Source organism: Myotis myotis, unplaced genomic scaffold, assembly GCF_014108235.1.
Source record: "Myotis myotis isolate mMyoMyo1 unplaced genomic scaffold, mMyoMyo1.p scaffold_m19_p_7, whole genome shotgun sequence".
In the NCBI taxonomy this organism is placed as follows: domain Eukaryota; kingdom Metazoa; phylum Chordata; class Mammalia; order Chiroptera; family Vespertilionidae; genus Myotis; species Myotis myotis.
Window position 1 is genome coordinate 20,250,212 of NW_023416379.1, and position 20,077 is coordinate 20,270,288.

General features: G+C 38.8%; 1 protein-coding gene across 1 annotated transcript in view; it reads left to right on the top strand.

Moving 5' to 3' along the window:
- The window catches only part of TMEM200A (transmembrane protein 200A), a 56,923-nt gene extending 43,063 nt beyond the window's left edge, over positions 1-13,860 (top strand). The window contains exon 2 of the mRNA XM_036318221.1: positions 11,748-13,860. Within this exon, the coding sequence (XP_036174114.1) occupies positions 11,764-13,239 (1,476 nt within the window). The 5' untranslated portion in view covers positions 11,748-11,763 and the 3' untranslated portion in view covers positions 13,240-13,860. The remainder of the gene's footprint in view (positions 1-11,747) is intronic.
- The last annotated feature ends 6,217 nt before the right edge of the window (positions 13,861-20,077 follow it).

Below are 20,077 nucleotides of genomic sequence, written 5' to 3' on the forward strand. Positions count from 1 at the left end.
AAAAGCTACAAAATATGATGTGAACATTTTTCCTTATTGTCATACATTAATCCTTTTAAATATCTATGTCTTATTCCATTGTATAGACACAGCATAACAGGTTGAACTAGCCTTCCATTGATGTGCATTTAAGCTAGTTCCAAGTTGTTGCTATGACTGCAGCGTGAAATGTGTACTTTTATGTATGCGTGTCTACATCTACAAGTCTTTTGAAAGGCTGGTTCACAGAAGTGAGATGGAGGAGGATGGGCATTTAAACTTGCAAAAGTCATTCCCAAATTAACTTTTAAAAAGTACCATTTCATCCTCTCATTGACAGCTTATTAGAGTTTATTTCCTTATACCTCCCTAGTAATGGGCATAATCAATCCCATTTTTTTGTTGTTTTTGTCAATTAGTAAGTGAAGCTATATTTTCACTTTTGAAATTGCTTTAATTTGCATTTCTTTGCATACTATTGAGTTACTTTTTTCATTTGTTAACTGGACAGTTGTATTTTTCTTCTGTGAATTGGCTATTAACGTCTTTGGTCCATTTTTCTTTGGGATTGTGATCTCTCACAGGAAATAACCAGTGAAGCAAACCATAATAAAGCATAACAGGTATTTGAAGCTAAAAATATCTCAGGCATGACCCCAAAATACCCTCCCCTAGTGAAAAGTGGTCACCTGCATATGGTGTTTCGGAGACATGGTGTTTTCCTCTGTTGTTAGGTTAGGCCTCCCTTGAAACCGTTTTTTACTGCTAAGCATTCTTCCCTATCTTTTTTATACTTCTGATAACTTATGCAGTTTACTATTCTCAATTCTTCCTTTTCAGGTTACATCTTTAGAGTCAGGATTTGGTAGATGATTCAGTAGTCCCAGCAATCCCAGGAGATAATTCCTGTCCTTATATACATGCTACTAAAAAAAGAGATGTAAAGAAGTAAGGACCTTACAGAAAATATGTAGGAGTTAGTCGTCATTTCAGATAGTTAATGTTTGCAATAGTAATCCCTCACTTTCTCCCCCAGGACATGTTTCTCCTTTTCTTCCTCCACTTTATCCCCCACCTTTGCCCTTTACCTGTTCCTTCCTTTCCTTTCCTGGTCTTCCTCTCCAGGAGCAGCTCTGAATCAATTAATTTTGTCTCCTGGAATTCTAGGTAACAACCCTAAATACAGCAGCATTGATTAGTCCTTCTTCAGTGGTGAAACAGTAGGCACGCCAGTTACACTAGGAGAGAGGCAGGGATGTCTGGGTTGCTTACCTGTTCACCTTTGTTCAACATCTATCACCTGGATTGAAAAATAGCAATTGCAGATTTAAAATTGGGGAAGAGAATAGTATTATAGCTGGATGATATAATTGTATTTCTAGAACACCTAAGAGAATGAACTGAAAAAAAATTTAAAAAACATTGATCAAGTTCAGTAAAGTAACTTAGTACAAAATTAATGCACAAAAATCAGTAGCCCTCCTACATCCAAACAACTATTTAAAGATAGAAATGCTAGTAAAAGAAAACACAGTAGAAACCCAGTGAGAAGATACCCAGGAAACAAAAAGTAAGAAATGAGAAAGATCTTGTTTTTAAAAACTGACATAAAATAAAATTTTTAGATAAAATGCTGCAGTGGTGTAGCAATGTCAGTTCTCATGTGTTTATGTACAGATTTGGCATGATCCCAATAGAATCACTAACAAGATTTAAATAACCAAATTCTAGAGTTCATAGGCAACATAAAATGTTCATAGGCATAGAGAAGGATAAATGGTGATGGGAAAAATAAAATTAAATTAATTTTAAAAAATGAGTACTTCTCAGATTTTACTTACAGGAAAAAATAAAAAGTAAAATGCTCCAGTGGAAATGATGTAGTTTGAACAATTTTCTAATGTTCTCCTAGGTTTTTTAAAATTCTAATGGTAGCTTTAAGCTACCATCTTTGGAAAACTTTATGATAAATTTGATGTATGTTACTATGGATTAAAACATAGCACAGCTCATTACTAATTTAAATGGTGTTTTTGCTCTGGTGAGAGATGATTCCTTACTTGCAGTAGAGAAGAAATATACTAATAGACTTATACAAGATGTTTGATAGAAAGTAGAGCAGCAGGAATTGAAACTTACTACTGCCCTCCATCTTTCCCCCTTCTCCTATATGACTGTCAACAGTATGTTTGGATTTTCTGGGTATTTAAAATCACTGGAAAGAATGTTAGTACCTATTAGAGTCTCACTTTCTTTTTAAAAAATATTTTTTATTGATGAGAGAGAGAGAGAGAGAGAGGGAGAGAGAGAGAGAGAGAGAGAGAGAGAGAGAGAGAGAAAGAAGAGAAAGAAGAAAGAAAGAAAGAAAGAAAGAAAGAAAGAAAGAAAGAAAGAAAGAAAGAAAGAAAGAAAGAAAGAAAGAAAGAAAGAAAGAAAGAAAGAAAGAAAGAAAGAAAGAAGGAAGGAAGGAAGGAAGGAAGGAAGGAAGAAAGAAAGATCAAAGATGGGAGAGAATCATTGGTAGGCTGCCTCCTGCACGCCCCACACTGGGAATTGAGCCTGCAACCCAGGAATGTGCCCTGACTGGGAATAGAACCATGACCTCCTGGTTCATAGGTTGATGCTCAACCCCTGAGCTGTGCCAGCCAGGCAGTCTTACTTTCGAATGCTGTCTCCACAAACATGGTCATCATACCTCTAAGTGAAGTTCCTGTATGTTCAGCAGAGGAGGGGTCTGTATGAAAAGTCCAATTTGTGATTTTAATGCTTCAGCTCCCTATCCAGGGATAGCTCGGCTAATTTCCTGCATGTAGTAAATATGTGGCTTCTTTAGGGGTAGCTTCCTTACACCAATTCCAAGTTGACTTCCTGCAGGAAGTGCAGTGTAAAGAGAGGGTGACAGTCATTGTAAAAGCTTGTCCAAATTTGAAGAATTGGGGTTGAGGGTAGGAAGCATATTTCTATGTTGGGGGAAATAGGCTTCTAATTCCTAGGTTCCTGTGGAAAATGTCTCCCACTGGGTCTCAGCGGGGTTTTCTCTAATAGCTCATTATGGATCCGTTATTTGGCCTCCTGGAGACTTTTGTGCTCTGTGGACTTCATAGATTTTAGTCACTGGAGAGCAATTGTTCCATGTCATTGTTACGCAGCTCATAATTGGTTTGGGCCCATATTTTATGGTTTGTGAGGGTGACAGGTGTGGAAGGCATCGGGAACCAAGAGCACATACAAGTGCAGTCTCTACTCCTGGCATTTTCTGCACATTCAGGATGCACTTGACCATAAGTGATATTTTATATTTAATGACTTAACTGTATTCTGCTAATTATCAAAAATTCTATACTTCCCTTTAATTCCAGCTTTCGTGTGAGTGTAGTACTATACTGAATATTAAGCAACCATTCTCTCCAAGACAGACCAGCAAAGGCCTTCAGAGTGCACATAAAATCACAGCTTAAACTTTTTGTCACAAAATTACCTTTTTGTGCATTTTCACTTTATTTCACCCTTATGGCATCTTCTCTAGTCCCCGTCTCCCCAGCCCTCACATTCCTCTTTGTTTTCAGTCTGTTTTATGCCCAAATGTCCCTATGGAAACAGAATGGGGCTTGCAGAATCGATCAGACTATTCATGCATTTGGTTCAATGGCATCATTAAGATGAGTAAAAACATCAGATGGACTGGTTTGGGTTTTCCTACCTTGCTTTTACTATTGCTATTATTTTTTGTTACAAGTCTTTAAATATGAATAAATAGAATGAATTAAAAAGAAAGGCAGGCTTTATTCTTTCTACAATATATTCCCCACCTGCCTCTCTCGTATGTAAACTCTTCTTTGCAACCATTCATGCTCTGCCACTAAAATGCACAGACTCCATTCAGATAGTTTTTGACTCTAAATTCCAGGATAAATTTTCAATCATAATTTCCTTTCCATATGCAGTGAGCCATCACTAAAATTTAATTTATTAAAATATAGTTTTGGTTTGCCTAGCTGAGCAATGAAAGAGTTAATAGTGAGCAATGAAGAGTTTAATAGTATTAGCTAAGTTATTGAGACCTTAGTATAATCAACACTGTAAGCATTTTATATATATTACTTAATTTTTAATTTTGTCCTTAAGAAGACCTTAAAATCAGACATAGCTGATGTCACTAATGTAGACCTTAGTTCCCAACCACTAAACTGTGATGTGCATTCATTATTTCCTTTGCTTTACAACAACCTTATAGGTACTGTTACTGTCCCCATTTTACAGATGAGGAAACTGAGGCTCCAAGAAGTTGAGATGCACTGTGTATTAAAGAGTGTTTTGCCATTCTACACATGGAAGAACTTAGCTAAGGAGTTTAAGACAACTTGGCTAAGGTTGCATGGCTATCAAATGATGAAGCAAGGTTGTGACTCTTTCTCTGATTCCAATATCCATGTGCAAAACCATTATGCTACACATTAAAAAATGATTTCTATTCTATCTTATCTTTTAAACTTCAATATGATTGAACTATTGGTCACTATAGGTATTTTCTCTTTGAACTCTGGTAAAGATAGATAGACTAGAAATCCTATTCTAAAAGTTTAAAATGTCTCTATTGGGAAGAAAGTCCTAAAACTGTTCTGGCTTGAACAGAAAGTATTTCCATCTGTCACATTTGTGAATACCACATGGGAATTTTATATGATGTTTTTGTTTGGTCCTAAAGGCATAGATTAATTTCTACTTCCATTTGGTAGAGAGCCTCACATTCTGGCGAATTTTTAAGCTTTGAGATAAGAATAAAAATTCAAACATGTAAGTAAGACATTGTTAAGTATATTTAAAATAATTGGCACATTTTAGGTGAAAAGAGAAAGAGAAAGCATGGGGCAAGGACCCCAGTGGAAGAATTAGGGACAAGGATGAATGAGAATCTGTCTGCCTGGCAAACTCCTACTGATGTACCAAGCCTTTGATAGCTACTGCTGCTTCTTGGAAGCCTCCCCTGATACCTCCAGATCATGTGGAAGAACATTCTTCAGTGTTCCCATGACTCCATCATACAATCAGTTCATTTCATTATGAATGTGCACTTTGCTTTCCCATTGGACTCCAGACTCCTTGAAATCAGTGTCCCTACTGTCTCGCGCATTTCAGTGATACTTAAGCCAGTGCACAGTCAATAAACTTGCTGAGCATTTATTATATTCCAGGCACTCTGCAAGGCTTTGGGATAGCATACAAAAACAATAGAAAGATTTCACCAAAAATGAACATTGCATTGGGCACTTGAAATCATGAATACCAATCCTGTTCTTCCTGCTAATTCAGCGGTTCTCAACCTGTGGGTCGTGACCCCTTTGGGGGTCGAACGACCCTTTCACAGGAGACGCCTAAGACCATCGGAAAACATATATAATTACATACTGTTTTTGTGATTAATCACTATGCTTTAATAATGTTCAATTTGTAACAATGAAAATACATCCTGCATATCAGATATTTACATTACGATTCATAACAGTAGTAAAATTACAGTTATGAAGTAGCAACGAAAATAATTTCATGGCTGGGGGTCACCACAACATGAGGAACTGTATTAAAGGGTTGCGGCATTAGGAAGGTTGAGAACCACTGTGCTAATTCATTGTTGGAACTTAAACAACATTCCTGGTCCTTAATTGGCTAAAAGGAATGTCTCCTTCAAAAATTTGAAAAGTCTCTCAACTCAGATATTAGTATGTGAGTGCATCTGAACCATATCTGATGTATAGTAGGCTCGCAGTGTGATCAGAAGACCTACATGTTCAGGAGTCAACTCCCATGAGAGTGTGAATACTAAAAAATGGTATAAAAATTAGTGCCATGAAAAGCAAATTACAGAATGTCCTTAAGCTTGTAAGAAGGGTGTAAAGGACGACAACTATAGGCTTTAAAAATTGTTATCAGAGCAAGAATAGGAGAGACCAAGCCTGATGATTAGACAGAATGGTGTAGTGTTAACACGTGACACACAGGGCAAAAATCTTCTGTCAAGGAGAGAGCTTTCGGCCAAAAGGGGTAGAATAAACATGGTCCGGAGGGAAGATGAGCCCAAGGTAGGTGAGTAGACTGTAATAGAGGGTTTGAATGAGTGCAGGAGTTCACATGTGCACTGAGAAAGGTAACAGACAAGATTGAAATCCTGATAAGTTCTGAGGTCCGTGATGAATGGGTAGGATGGTAAAGGCCTGGAGACAGCCCTGCAGGACCCTGGTTTGAACAGTGAAGAAGTTGTGCAAATTTTTTTAAACATATTTTTATTGATTTGCGAGATGAAGATAGAAACATTAATGATGAGAATCACTGATCAGCTGCCTCCTGCGCATCCCCTACTGGGCACCAAGCCTGCAATCCCGGGCATGTGCCCTGATCAGGAATTGAACCATGACCTCCTGGTGCATAGGTTGGATTCAACCACTGAGCCACACTGGCTGGGCTATTGTGCAAATTTTAAGCTGGTAATCTTGGTAGCAAAATTGTGGCTGTTTTGGAATGGAAAATAGAATGATTAATATGTAGCCAAGAGTTAATTCAAACTAATTTTTTTTTGGTTGTCGACAGAAGAATATATGCATATCTATCTTTTCATTTGGCCTTTGATAAAATCATAAGAATATTGAAAATATGGAAACCAAATGTGGCTGATCATCTAGTTAGGTTTATTTATAACTAGTCAAATGACCTCCTCAAAAAGATAGTTGCTGATCATGATATTCTTTGGGCCAGGAAACATTTTGAGCACTATATCTATTGCATTTGCAGACACCAGTTTTTACTAATTACTTGAATGAATATCTGCACAAGTTAACAATGTCCACCTATGTCTCTAGTGAATGCCACAGGGCTTCAAGTTGCATAAGTTTGGATGAAGCTTTGAATCCAAAGACTGATAAGCAAAAACTCTGCCCAAGTTAACACAATGAAATTCACTGTAAGTCTTGGCCCACCCTGTAAGGGATGGAGGAGAGCAAAGAGGAGGAGTGTGGAGGTGGGGGTGGGTGGTCAATTTTGAGCCTGCACCTTCACGTGCTGAAGGGCATCTAAACAGGTGTGAGAGGCCCGCTGCTTGCCCAAGGATGGTCTTCATCTCCACCCCATGGCTTTTCCCATGCGGTCAGTGTGATTTGAGAAATGGCAGTTGGCTGGCCCATGTCACAGTTTTAAAGAGAAAGATCATTCTTTTTAAAAATATATATATTTTATTGATTTTTTTACAGAGAGGAAGGGAGAGGGATAGAGAGTTAGAACCATCAATCAGCTGCCTCCTGCACACCCCCAACTGGGGATGTGCCCGCAACCAAGGTACATGCCCTTGACCGGAATCGAACCTGGGACTTTCAGTCCGCAGGCCAACGCTCTATCCACTGAGCCAAACCGGATAGGGCCAAAGAGCATTCTTTAAAATCTGCTGTTCTGATGGAAACAGGAATCAAAACTGACAGGGAAAGCAAATTTGGAGGCCCGTCCCCATTTCAAATTCTGTAAGAGCACAGGGGCTGGAGCCAACCCTGAGCTGTGTGACCCTGGGTATGTTACTAAACTCACTTAGCTTCAGTTTTCTCCTCTGCAGAATAGAGATCATAACAATTATATCCACTTCCAGAATTGTGAGACTGAACAGGTGCTTATACCTGAAGCGCTTAGAACAGTGCCTGGCCATAAGTTGTGTGTTTGTATGTTAGCTAGCATTACTATTACTGTTATTATCAAAACTGAGGAGAATGCTGACTTGTTACTATAAGGAGACTGTCGTTAACCTGGTCCCTATGCCCTCAAACACTCCCCCCTCCCCAAGTGATAAATGTGTGGGATGTGGCTTTGCAGCACAAACCAAAAGCTAGATTTAGGCGCTTTTATGCTTATACTGAACAGTATGGACCAAGTGGACGTTGCAGTTTGAAGAAGCAGAGGCCTGTGCTTCTCCTCCCTCTAGGCTGCGTGGTTGCACTAGGCTTCTTGCTGCAAAACTGTCCTTAGCATCCTCAGGCTACTTCCCAAAACCAGTCCTGGGTGACTGCTTTCATCTACAAATTGAGATTAATTTTCCTCAGTTAAGGGCAACAGTACTTGTGTCTTACTCCAACCCCATTGCATGGGAGTGTAAAATTGAAGCATTTAGGTGCGCCACTTGCTAATTTCCAAGACCTGGGCCTACTTTCCTTTCTAGCCTTACCTGGTTTCCTCCCTCAGTGCTGAGCTGTGTGCTAAAGGCAGGTCAGAGTTGGTATCCAGCCATTCTTTCTCTTGACCTTCCCTGAAATGCTAGTCACTTGATTTTTTAAAAAATATATATTTTATTGATTTTTTTACAGAGAGGAAGGGAGAGGGATAGAGAGTTGGAAACATCGATGAGAGAGAAACATCGATCAGCTGCCTCCTGCACACTCCCCACTGGGGATGTGCCGGCAGCCAAGGTACATACCCTTGACCGGAATCTAATCCGGGACCCCTGAGTCCGCAGGCCGACGCTCTATCCACCGAGCCAAACCGGTTAGGGCTAGTCACTTGATTTTTAAGTGTTAATGCTTTTGTCTGCCTGAGCCTGTTGCAAAGGCTCCCCTTATTCTAAGGCAGTGGTTCTCAACCTTCCTAATGCCGCGACCCTTTAATACAGTTCCTCATGTTGTGGTGACTCCCAATTTCATTTACAAATTGGATACAATTAAAGCATAGTGACTAATCACAAAAACAATATGTAATTATATATGTGTTTTCTGATGGTCTTAGGCGACACCTGTGAAAGGTCGTTCGACCCCCAAAGGGGTCGCGACCCACAGGTTGAGAACCGCTGTTCTAGGGGTTAGCTCATTCTGTTTTAGGTAGATATACTAGCTCTTTGAAGTGGTGACTGAGTTTGCACACCTTGGCTTTCCCCTCAGGGCTGGGCCCGAATCACAATAGAGGTTCACTTAGTGTTGAGTTGTCTCCAGTGGAATTAATAGGACAAAGGCTCTCCACCATCCCCCTGCCCCCTCCACCCGAGTTTGCTAATCCTGGGAGTCGGGTGCCCCTGCCCAGACCCGGCCAGGGTAGACTGGCTGAAGAAGCTGTGTGTGCTTTGAATTTCCCCAATTCAGTCCTTTATTTCTAAACTTCTCCAGGCATCTTCTCTCCTTTCATTTTTAATAAAACTTCATCCACTTAAACTGCCCTTGCTACTTCTTCATGTCTGGTCTAACCTGCTTTGCTTGCTCACAAAGGAACTCGGTCCCTCATCACTCTTTTCCACCTTACTATTCCCATCTATCTTTCAGAATACGTATATTTTTCTTTCTCAGCCCCCTTTCCTTGGTCAGCCTCAGAAATGGAGAATGGCACAGCCTGCAGAAAATGTTTTAACAAGGGGTGTGGGGGGAGGATTAAGAATCTGTGTGGAATGATAACTCATGATGGTTATTTTTAAACCAGATGAAAGCCTTTTGCCCTTGTTTTCATTCTATTCTGAAGGATTTCAGAGTAAATCCTTATCCTGTCATATAGGAGTAACTGAGTTAGATGGCCACTATCTAATCTAAATGTTTTATTCAAACATTTATAACTGTTTTGATTTAAGAAAACATAAACTGACACAAAGTTTTGTTTTAGCCAAGATTTGGGAGAAGTTTTAAACTATAATATGTATACTTTGATAAATTTAATAGACTAGAGCTATGGGTTACAATATAGTTTGGTATTCGAACATTAATCTATTTTAATCCTAGTTATAACTCCAACTCAGGCTGGATTTACTAACCAGCTTGTTCAACTAGCTAAAACTGTAGATACCATCCGCAACGCTGATATTTAAACACAACAGAAATCATAAATAGAAATTCAAAAGGATTGCTTGATTTTGCAAGACAAGATTTGATGCTGTGAAGAAACCCTCTCAGAAATTCGCCAGAGACCGTGTGGGTCTTAAAATATCCTCCGTATCCTACCAGCCAGATTTGGCAGCTTGAGAACTAGTCATTGCAAATAATGACAAATATTTACCAATTCACAAAATGTTGCTATTTGTTTTGGCTTCAATTTTATGTTTTTTTAACTAGGAAATTTAGTATACTAATATTATGGCCACTCAGCAAATCTCAGGGGAAGAATTACTCCCTTATTGAGCATTTTAGCACATAGGTTTTGAATACTGGCTATATGCAAGTACTACATACAGTGAATGTTTCTGGTGATAAAAAAGTGAATTAAATTTGATGTTTGACCACAAGACATGGAAGAACTGACATTATACCGTGAGTGCCATAGAAAACTTGCTGAAATGCTCTGAGGAATGAGAGCTCACGTGGGATTTGCTGAGTCATTCAGAGAAGGCTTTATAAAGAAAGTGGAAAGAAGAGCTTTGATGACTAGCTAGACGCCAATATGTGGAGTTGGGGGGAGTAGGAAGAAATTCTAGATGAATGAGAAACATTATTAACAAAGTCTCAGAAACAGTATAATATGGAGTATAGTTGGGTTTTAGTTTTATGTAAATGAAAGGGTACAATTGGAGATAAAGCTAAATTCCATGGGTGTGAAATCCCAGATTAAACCTGGGTAGGTAGTGGAGAATATTTTATCAATTATTCCACTCTTTAAACAACTTCAGAGCTGTGTTTCAGGGTAATTAATCTGCCCTCAGTGTGTAAGCTTGATTGTGGAGAAAGAGAAGTTGGAGTTTGGAAGAGCAGCTGAGAGGTTATTACAATGGTCTAGTACCAAGAGTTAGTAAGAGCTGCTCTGGGCTGGGAAGAGTAGGTTGGAATGGAGGGGTAGAATTGAGAGAGAGCGTGCAGTGAGAATTTCTGGGATTTACAACCTGATTGGAAGATGTGAGGAAGAAGAAAGGGATAAGTTAAAAATGATTGTAAGGAGTCAAGCCTGAGAACTGACACCATTAAAAAAGTTAAGTAGTGCTGGTAGGAGGTGAGTTCAGCTTTGCTAGTGGTGCATGAATGTGTATGTGTTCCCCACTGGGGAGTTGGAAATGTGGAACTGAAACCCAGGCTATGGTTTGAAATAGAGACTTGGGAATCATTAGCATAGAGGAAATGGTAGAAGCTGTAGGAGCAGATATGAATGCCAAGGGAGAGTATAAAGAGAAGATGGCCAAGGACAGGGCCCTTAGGGAATGATGGTCTACTTTTAAATGAGGGAAGATGATCCAAAATTGGAATATGAGGTCAGGGAAGAGCCAGAAGACTTGGGATCATAAAAACCTGAACAAGAATTTCAAGAAAGGCGGGGTCAGTAATATCCATGGAAATAGAGAAGTAAGGAAGATGAGAATTGAGAAATTGAATGTTGGAGTTTAAGAGTTCTTTGGTGACTTTCACAAGAGTGGGGCTTATTCTTCTTTTAAGTCTAGGGTTTGTTTTATTAAGTATTCTGGATTTTTCCATTTCTGTAAAATAACACAGATAATGAGGATTGTGTGTGTGTGTGTGTGTGTGTGTGTGTGTGTGTGTGTGACAGAGAGACTTAGGATATCACCAGGGAACTATTTTATATGATAAGTAGTAAAATTATTGAAGTAATATATATGTTGAGCTTACATTTTATTAATAATAAAAACACTAATTCAGCCAAAAAAGGAAATCTCCAGGATTTTACTGTAGTCAGTAATAAAACTTCTACCCAAATTATGCCAATTAAAAAGCTATTCTTCTGCCCCATTCCATTGTATGAAATAACAAAAATATACAAACAATGGTTGAATTGATGAGCATACCCCTAAACATGGTGAGATTATTATCTTTTTCCCTTCCTTTCAGAATAAAAGACGGAGCTATGATAGCGACTGGTGGAGTGATAACCGGCCTGGCCGCCTTGAAAAGGCAAGACTCTGCCCGATCACAGCATCACGTCAGCCTCAGCCCCTCACCTGCTGCCCAAGAGAAGAAACCAGTCAGACGTCGGCCAAGGGCTGATGTCGTGGTTGTTCGAGGCAAAATCCGGCTTTATTCCCCCTCTGGTTTCTTCCTCATTTTAGGAGTGCTTATCTCCATTGTTGGAATTGCAATGGCAGTCCTTGGATATTGGCCCCAAAAAGAACATTTTATTGACGCTGAGACCACATTGTCCACAAACGCAACTCAGGTCATTCGGAACCAAAGTGGCGTGGTGGTTCGCTTCTTTGAGCAGCATTTACATTCTGATAAGATGAAAATGCTTGGCCCCTTCACCATGGGGATTGGCATTTTCATTTTCATTTGTGCTAATGCCATTCTTCATGAGAACCGTGACAAAGAAACCAAAATCATACACATGAGGGACATCTATTCCACAGTCATCGACATCCACACGCTAAGAATCAAGGAGCAAAAGCATATGAATGGCATCTACACGGGTCTGCTAGGAGAAACTGAAGTCAAACAGAATGGGAGCTCCTGTGCCTCGAGACTGGCAGCGAATACCATTTCCTCTTTCTCGGGTTTTAGGAGCAGTTTTCGGATGGACAGCTCTGTCGAAGAGGATGAGCTTGCGCTAAATGAAAATAAGAGTTTGGGGCATCTTATGCCACCTTTGCTCTCTGACAGCTCTGTCTCTGTCTTTGGCCTGTATCCATCTCCTTCCAAGACAACTGATGATAAGACGGGTGGCTCTAAGAAATGTGAAACCAAGTCAATTGTGTCGTCATCCATCAGTGCTTTTACATTGCCTGTGATCAAACTTAATAACTGTGTTATTGATGAGCCCAGTATAGATAACATCACCGAGGATGCTGAGAACCTCAAAAGTCGGTCGAGGAATCTGTCTATGGATTCCCTTGTGGTCCCTTTGCCCAACACCAATGAGTCCTTCCAGCCGGTCAGCATGATGCTCCCTCGGAATAATTCCATTGGGGAGTCACTGTCTAGTCAGTACAAGTCCTCTGTGGCCCTTGGACCCGGGGCTGGCCAGCTCTTGTCTCCTGGGGCTGCTAGAAGACAGTTTGGGTCCAACACATCCTTGCATGTGCTCTCATCACATTCAAAATCCTTAGACTTAGACCGAGGTTGCTCCACCCTAACTGTTCAGGCAGAACAACGGAAACATCCAAGTTGGCCCCGGTTGGATCGAAGCAACAGCAAAGGATATATGAAACTGGAGAACAAAGAGGACCCGATGGAGAGGTTGCTTGTGCCCCCAACTGCAATCAAAAAAGACTTTACCAATAAGGAGAAGCTGCTTATGATCTCAAGATCTCACAATAACTTGAGTTTTGAACATGATGAGTTTTTGAGTAACAACCTAAAGCGGGGAACTTCTGAAACAAGGTTTTGATGTTAAAAAATATATAATTTTACAAGGCTGTATATTTTAAAACTATTTTCATCAGTGTTTCCTTGTTAAAGCATTGGCGATAAGCATTTTTAATCAAATGGTTCGTAGTGTATTTGACCTGGCTGCTTAATTCTGCAATGGAGATAGTGACATGTTTGGGTTACTAAGACTGTAGTACTCTATGTTATCATATATGATTTTATTTTTTCCATTCCTTTGAAAGCATGATCTGAATTAAAGTTTATTTTCTTTACTTTCATGTTCTCGTTGACGGTCGTATTCATAGAATAAAGTGTCCAGTTTGGAAAAGGTAGGGAACCAAAGTGTGGGCTAGAAGTACCAATTTCAGGCCCAAACCTCAATATAGTATACTTGTAAATGAGTAGGAGTGCAAATCTTAGTTGTGCTTTTCTGAATAATTGCTTTTATGCAGGATTGATTAGACGATTTAAAAGGAAAAAGATCCAGCTTCTGTGAGAGCCAAATGATATGAATTGTTTTAATTCTGTGTGAGCTAATGGATATGAATTGGTTAAGTTGGTAGGTAGGTATTTTTTCAACATCAGTTCTATTTTAGTGATATTTTATCAAGAAACCATGTATTCAAGAGCCATGGCTGAGAATGTGAGGTAGTTTTAGTGGTAGATGATAGAAAATGTTATTAGCTATATCTTTAGATATCCAGAATTGAAATTTCTTTGCAACCGACTTGAAAAATGAATGGACCAATTAAGTTTTTAGTAATGCTACCTTAAAATAATAATATACATGAAGAGAATGTTGAATGAAAATATATTATATGCTAGTTAATGTTAACTAGTCTCAGTACCTTTTACTAATCATCTCTATTATCATCTAGTATCCACTCATTCTCACATCCTTATTTCTCCCCAATATTTTTAAGATCCTATTATTTGGAAAATAATCAGCTAACCTTGACATTTATTTTTATCTTCACATATCACTAGCTTGGTGGTTTAAGAAAATTCAGTCCTTGATAAATTGCCTTGAAATTTATCTTGTGCTGGAAAGCCTTATGATGACTCCAAAGACTTTCTTATGGTATAATACATTTTGGGGATTGTGGTTCTCAGTTATCGAAGATAATAAATATTAAAATGGGTGTTTCCACCAGAAAATTTTCATGTTTTCCAATAAAGTAATATATAATTTTAAGAACTGGTTAGTGAAATGCTCAGAAAACTTGACAGGTTTTCCCCAATGCCTAAACATTTCTGAATATCAGATTTGCAGTTGTGGAAGAAGAGAAGGAATATACCTTTGCAGGTTCCCGCAGTTTCATCATGAACTTGAAGTACAGTATTACTTGTTAGAACATTAAACCTGTGTATTGTAATATAGAGTGGGCTCGATATTTTACTATAAAACATTTAATAAACTTCTGTTCTTAATAGAAATTTGTGTTCTTCATACATTTGCTATAATTTTTTAAATAAAATAAATTTCTGTTTAAAGTATTGTTTTTCAAAATTTCAGACATATTCTACAGAAGTTTGTTGATACTCTGGTGCATGTATTGGTTGCTGTGGCTTTTTTATTTTGCCTCTGTTAGATTAGAGAGCCTAGTTCCATTCGCCTATTTAATTAGGCTGTTTTCGTATTTTGTTCCCTTGGTGTGATGGTTAATTTTATGTGTCATCTTGACTGAGCTAAGGGATGCCCACATTGCGACTTGTGTTTCCGGAAGAGACTAGCATTTGAATCAGTGAATGAGTAAAGAAGCTTGTCCTTACTAATTCCAGTCAACGTCATACAATCTGTTGAGGGACTGAATAGAACAAAAAGGGAGAAAAAGGGCAAATTTATGCATGACCTGGGACATTCATCTACTCCTGCCCTTGGACTCAGGTGTACACCATTGGCTCCCCTGGTTCTCAGACCTTCAGGTTTGGATTGGAATTATACACCTGCTTTCCTGGGCTTCCAGCTTTCAGATGGCAGGTTGTGGAACCTCTTGGCCTCCACAATCACATGAGCCAATCTCTTATAATAATCTATCTATCTATCTATCTATCTATCTATCTATCTATCTATTCTCTTTCTATCTATATCAGTTTCTCCGGAGAATCCTAACTAATACACTTAGGACCATTTTCACTTAAAATTCCATCAACTCTCAGAAAAATAACCAGATATATATTACAGTATCTACCAAATGTCAGTGATACAGATTTCAAAACAATGGCTCTCAACACCCCTGATGTGACAAATGACTAAAGCCATATAATTTTCTCAGTTCATCCCTGAAAGAGCTTTAAGAATTTGAAGAGGATTAAACAGCTCGGGTCTTAGAGGATCCAAATAAAAGAATTGGGGCTTAAAGCAGTGATTCCTGTTCAATCTCTCTCCATCAACAAACCGGAGTCCTTTACCAAACAAATCAAGTTTATGAAATGATAAGTAACCCCATTTTAAATTAATGAAAGGAACATGCTATAAGTAAAGCTTCAGATGAATATGATATCATTAGTGTTACTGTATTGGAATTTTAATTAGACTATTTTGTACATTTTCCTTAGGCTTTTATAAATAGTGAGAATTGTACAGAAACCCCATTTCTTCTTGTGGGAAACCGCAGGAATTTGAATCATGGGCTGACTTCTGCCAGGCCAAAGAGTTTCTAAGGCTTGCGGCCTATCTTGGGCTGTGTTGGTTGGTTAGGGCTACCATAACAAAATACCACAGACTGGGTGGCTTAAACAATAGAAATTTATTTTCTTACAGATCTGCAGGCTAGATTCTAAGATCAAGGTGTTTGATTTCTCCTGAGGCCTCTCTTAGGCTTGTGGATGGCTACCTTCTGTGTTCCCACACAGCCTTCCCCTTGTGCATCAGTTTCTCTGGTGTCTCCTTCCTTCTTAGGAGGACACCAGTCATGTTAGAATAGGGCCCCATCCTATAGGCTTCTTTTCACCTTAATCACCATTTTTAAAGACCCTACCTATCTCCAAATATATTATATTCTGAGGTACAGGGGTTAAGACTTCAACATGGACATTTGTGGGGATACAATTCAGCCCATAACATGAGGTGTGCCATTGAGAAGTGGCAGAGCTGAGTGAGTGTTCTGAGTCTGCAAGTTGGTGAGAAGAGCACAATATGCCCCAATGGCTTTACTACTGCCACTGTGTAGCCTTGAGTAAATCACGTAATCTCTCAGTTTTAATTTATTCCATTTCAATTAATTTCTTAATTTCAAGCCTTTAGATTCTTCAACCATGAAATTAGATGAGTAAGAACATAAAGTGCTACCTCTAAGGGTGAAGGGCTCTTGGTGCCCTGGGATGAAGATCGCTTTGCCTGTCACTAGACCTGCAGCAGTTTGCTTTTCAAATGAGGGGGCAGAAGCTATGGTAGAGTAGACTGGTGACTCATGGATGTTGGAGCCAGAGGACCAGGATTTGCACCAGACTCCTACTTTCTGGTCATGGGCCTTGGGCGCTGACCCATCAGAGGTGCTGAGAACTACTGGTGTGTTGCAATGGAGTGCCAACCCCACTCCTCAGCTGATATACATTAAATGAGTTGATGCTCTTAGTGAGCATTCAACATATATATGTAATATTACTATCTGAAAGTATCATCTAAGAACTTTACAATCTTCACCTTGTCCCCATCCCAAACCCAAGTATATCCCCCATGGTAGCATGAATAAAGGCCTCTAAAAACGCCCATGTCCCCAATCTGGAACCTGTGAATGTTACTCATGTGGCAAAATGAACTCCCAACTCTAAATTAAGGATCCTGAGATAGAGATTATCCTGGATTATTTAAGTGGGCTCAATGAAATCACAAGGAAGCAGGGGGAGATATGACTACAGAAAAGATGATGTGGCCAGAGTAGAGGAAGAATGGATGATGCTAAGACCCTGGCCCTGAAAATGGAGGGAGGAGCCATGAGCCAAGAAATATAAGGAGCAAAGGTCTAGTTGCAAGGAATGGATTCTTTCCTCAGAGCCTCAACAGGAACTAGTCCTGCTGACACCTTACTTAACCTTTGCTCTGTCAAACTGATTTTGGACTTCTGGCCTCCAGAACTGTAAGAAAATATATGTGTTATTTTAGTCCACTAAGTTTGTGTAATTTGTTACAGCAGCCATAGGGAACTAATACATTCCCCCAAACCAAAGTGGCTTTTTCAGAGCAGTGAGTCAGTTGTCAGCAGACTTGTAAGCAAGATGAAAGGCATTCATACCAGCTAATGGCAGGTGACTCAAAGCCTGCCATAACTTTAGTACTGATAATGTAAGCGTAATAATTTAAACAAAGAAGGTAGAACTTCTTTGAAGCAGGAAATACTGATTTTGATAGATAATAAAAAATATAAAAGCCCACAGTTGGTTTAAGAGTAGCCATCATACTTGTATGCATGCATATGAGCATAAACAATGAACACAGACAGTGGTGGTGGGGAGGTGAGGGCATGTTCCAGTGGGGTGAGGGGGCCGGGGAGAGGTCAATGGGGGAAAAAGACTTATGTAATACTTTAAACAATAAAGAATTTAAATTAAAAAAAAGTAGCAATCAGTTGTAAAAGCTTTCAGGCTCAAATGAATATTCCTATCTATATAATTTTAGAAGAACAGTGGTAATATAAGTTAAACATTTTTTATATCAAAATGGATATTACATTAGCATTTAACAATTTGCTAAAGATAAATTTTTAATTACTTATTTTAGCAGTTCAAATTTAACCCCCCCTTTTTATTCACTGGTTTCAGAGAGGAAAGGAGAGAGAGAAACATCAATGATGAGAAGAATCATTGATCGACTCCTGCACACCCCATACAAGGATAGAGCCCCCAACCTGAGCATGTGCCCTGACTAGGAACTGTGACCTCCTGGTTCATAGGTCAATGCTCAATCACTGAGCCATGCTGGCTGGGCCAAATTTAACCCATTTTCATGCTTACTGAAACACACCATGAATGACGAAAATAGGCTAAGTAAACAGTTAAAAATTTGTCAGTTTATCAAAACTAACTATAGTGCCCTGCATACTAAGGCTGTGGCCACCCCAGTGATATTTTTCTACAGCTGTGGTATTCAGATTGTTCAATGATCTTAACCACTTGTTCTTTAAGTAAGAACCAAAAGAGTAGCCAGATATGGATTATCCTGACTCTTACTTTCAATGAATTGCTCTATTACCCTTTTCCCATCCTGTATGCAATCCTACTTTAGACTCTATATCAATAATAGGGTACATAACCTTGATATTGGATCACATCCCTTTTTAACGATGATCTAAGTCAGAGGTCCTCAAACTACGGCCTGCGGGCCACATGCAAATACAAATAATGTATTTGTTCCCGTTTTTTTTTTTTTTTTTTTACTTCAAAGTAAGATATGTGCAGTGTGCATAGAAATGTGTTCATAGGTTTTTTTTTTAAACTATGGTTCGGCCCTCCAATGGTCTGAGGGACAGTGAACTGGCCCCCTGTTTAAAAAGTTTGAGGAACCCTGACCTCTGTGATTGGAATTCAAACTGAAGTAATTCAATAAGCTTCTCTCTATATTCTGTTTCTCTCAGGATTGTAGCACAAGGGGAAAAAGGCCAACTTCATCGAGGTGCCTTTTACTCATTAATGCCATCTTGAGGTAGTAACTTAAAAATTCAGGCCTGCCCCAAAACAGCTCATTAAAGTGAGCAAATGAAGTAACTCAACCTTTATATGTCAGCAGGTCAATTCCTATTCTTGAAACACATCTTTGGTATATTTCTTCTTTTTCTAACAGGTGTTTGAGAAAATAAGTGTTATATAGGATACAGAAAATCTCTACACATAGGATTTTGCCATTCTCACAGCATCAAGTTGGTTTTTCACTATACTGCATAATCTTAAATTTCATGTATTCCCTTACTACTTTTCTTTACTACTGATTGGTGCAGTAGTTGTTTTATTATAGAAATGATTGAGGAAATAATTTATTTTTGTCTCTTCTCCTATAAATTTACCATTTAACATATTGAGATTTCTAATAAATCTCTAAGTCTTTCCATTCATCAAATGGTATAGATTGTATTTCCAGGAATATGTGTACTCTACAAATTAAATTTAGAGATTTTGTTAGTAGTGCAGTTGTTTATAATCTAGACAAAACCACAGTATTTGTGGTATAAAAGATTGGACACTTGCTAATAGAAACATAAAAATATAGAATTTAGAAGCAATAAGGACATGGCAGTTGACACCTAGTGGAACACACAAGTTAGTGACAGAATCAGCACTTGAATGCAGGACTGTTGATTCTCAGTATCAACATCAATGAAAACCAAACCAGGTTTTTTTAAAAAGGGGTTTATAAAAATATGTTGAAAATCTAATGAATAAATTTGGCTTTATTAGGACTGGTACAGAGAAAGTATTTAAGGATATATCCCATACAAGGATAGAGCCCGCAATTTCAGGTGGAAAACATAGTGTTGAAATTTTCATCACATCTTGGAAGTGTGTGGGGGGTGGCTGGGAAGGAGATGATATACTAGGGGCTGACATTAGAGATGTAGCATAGTCTGAAATGGGAATTCTTAGAATTTTATGCACTGGTTTCCTTTGTTTTAATATATTAACTATGTAACTGCCATGAAAATTATGCCATCATGCCCTTCTGAGCCATTATATTATCTTTGAAGATGATCTATAGAACTAAAATGAGTCATTTACATGCATATTTGATAAACCACATGTACTAGAAGGAAGGCAGGAAGATGACGAGGAGGGAATGAAGAGGTGTGGGTTTGGGGGATAGAGGAGAGAGAATGACATGTTTTCCTGCTTATTGAAAACCCATGCACAGCAAAAGGCATTCTATT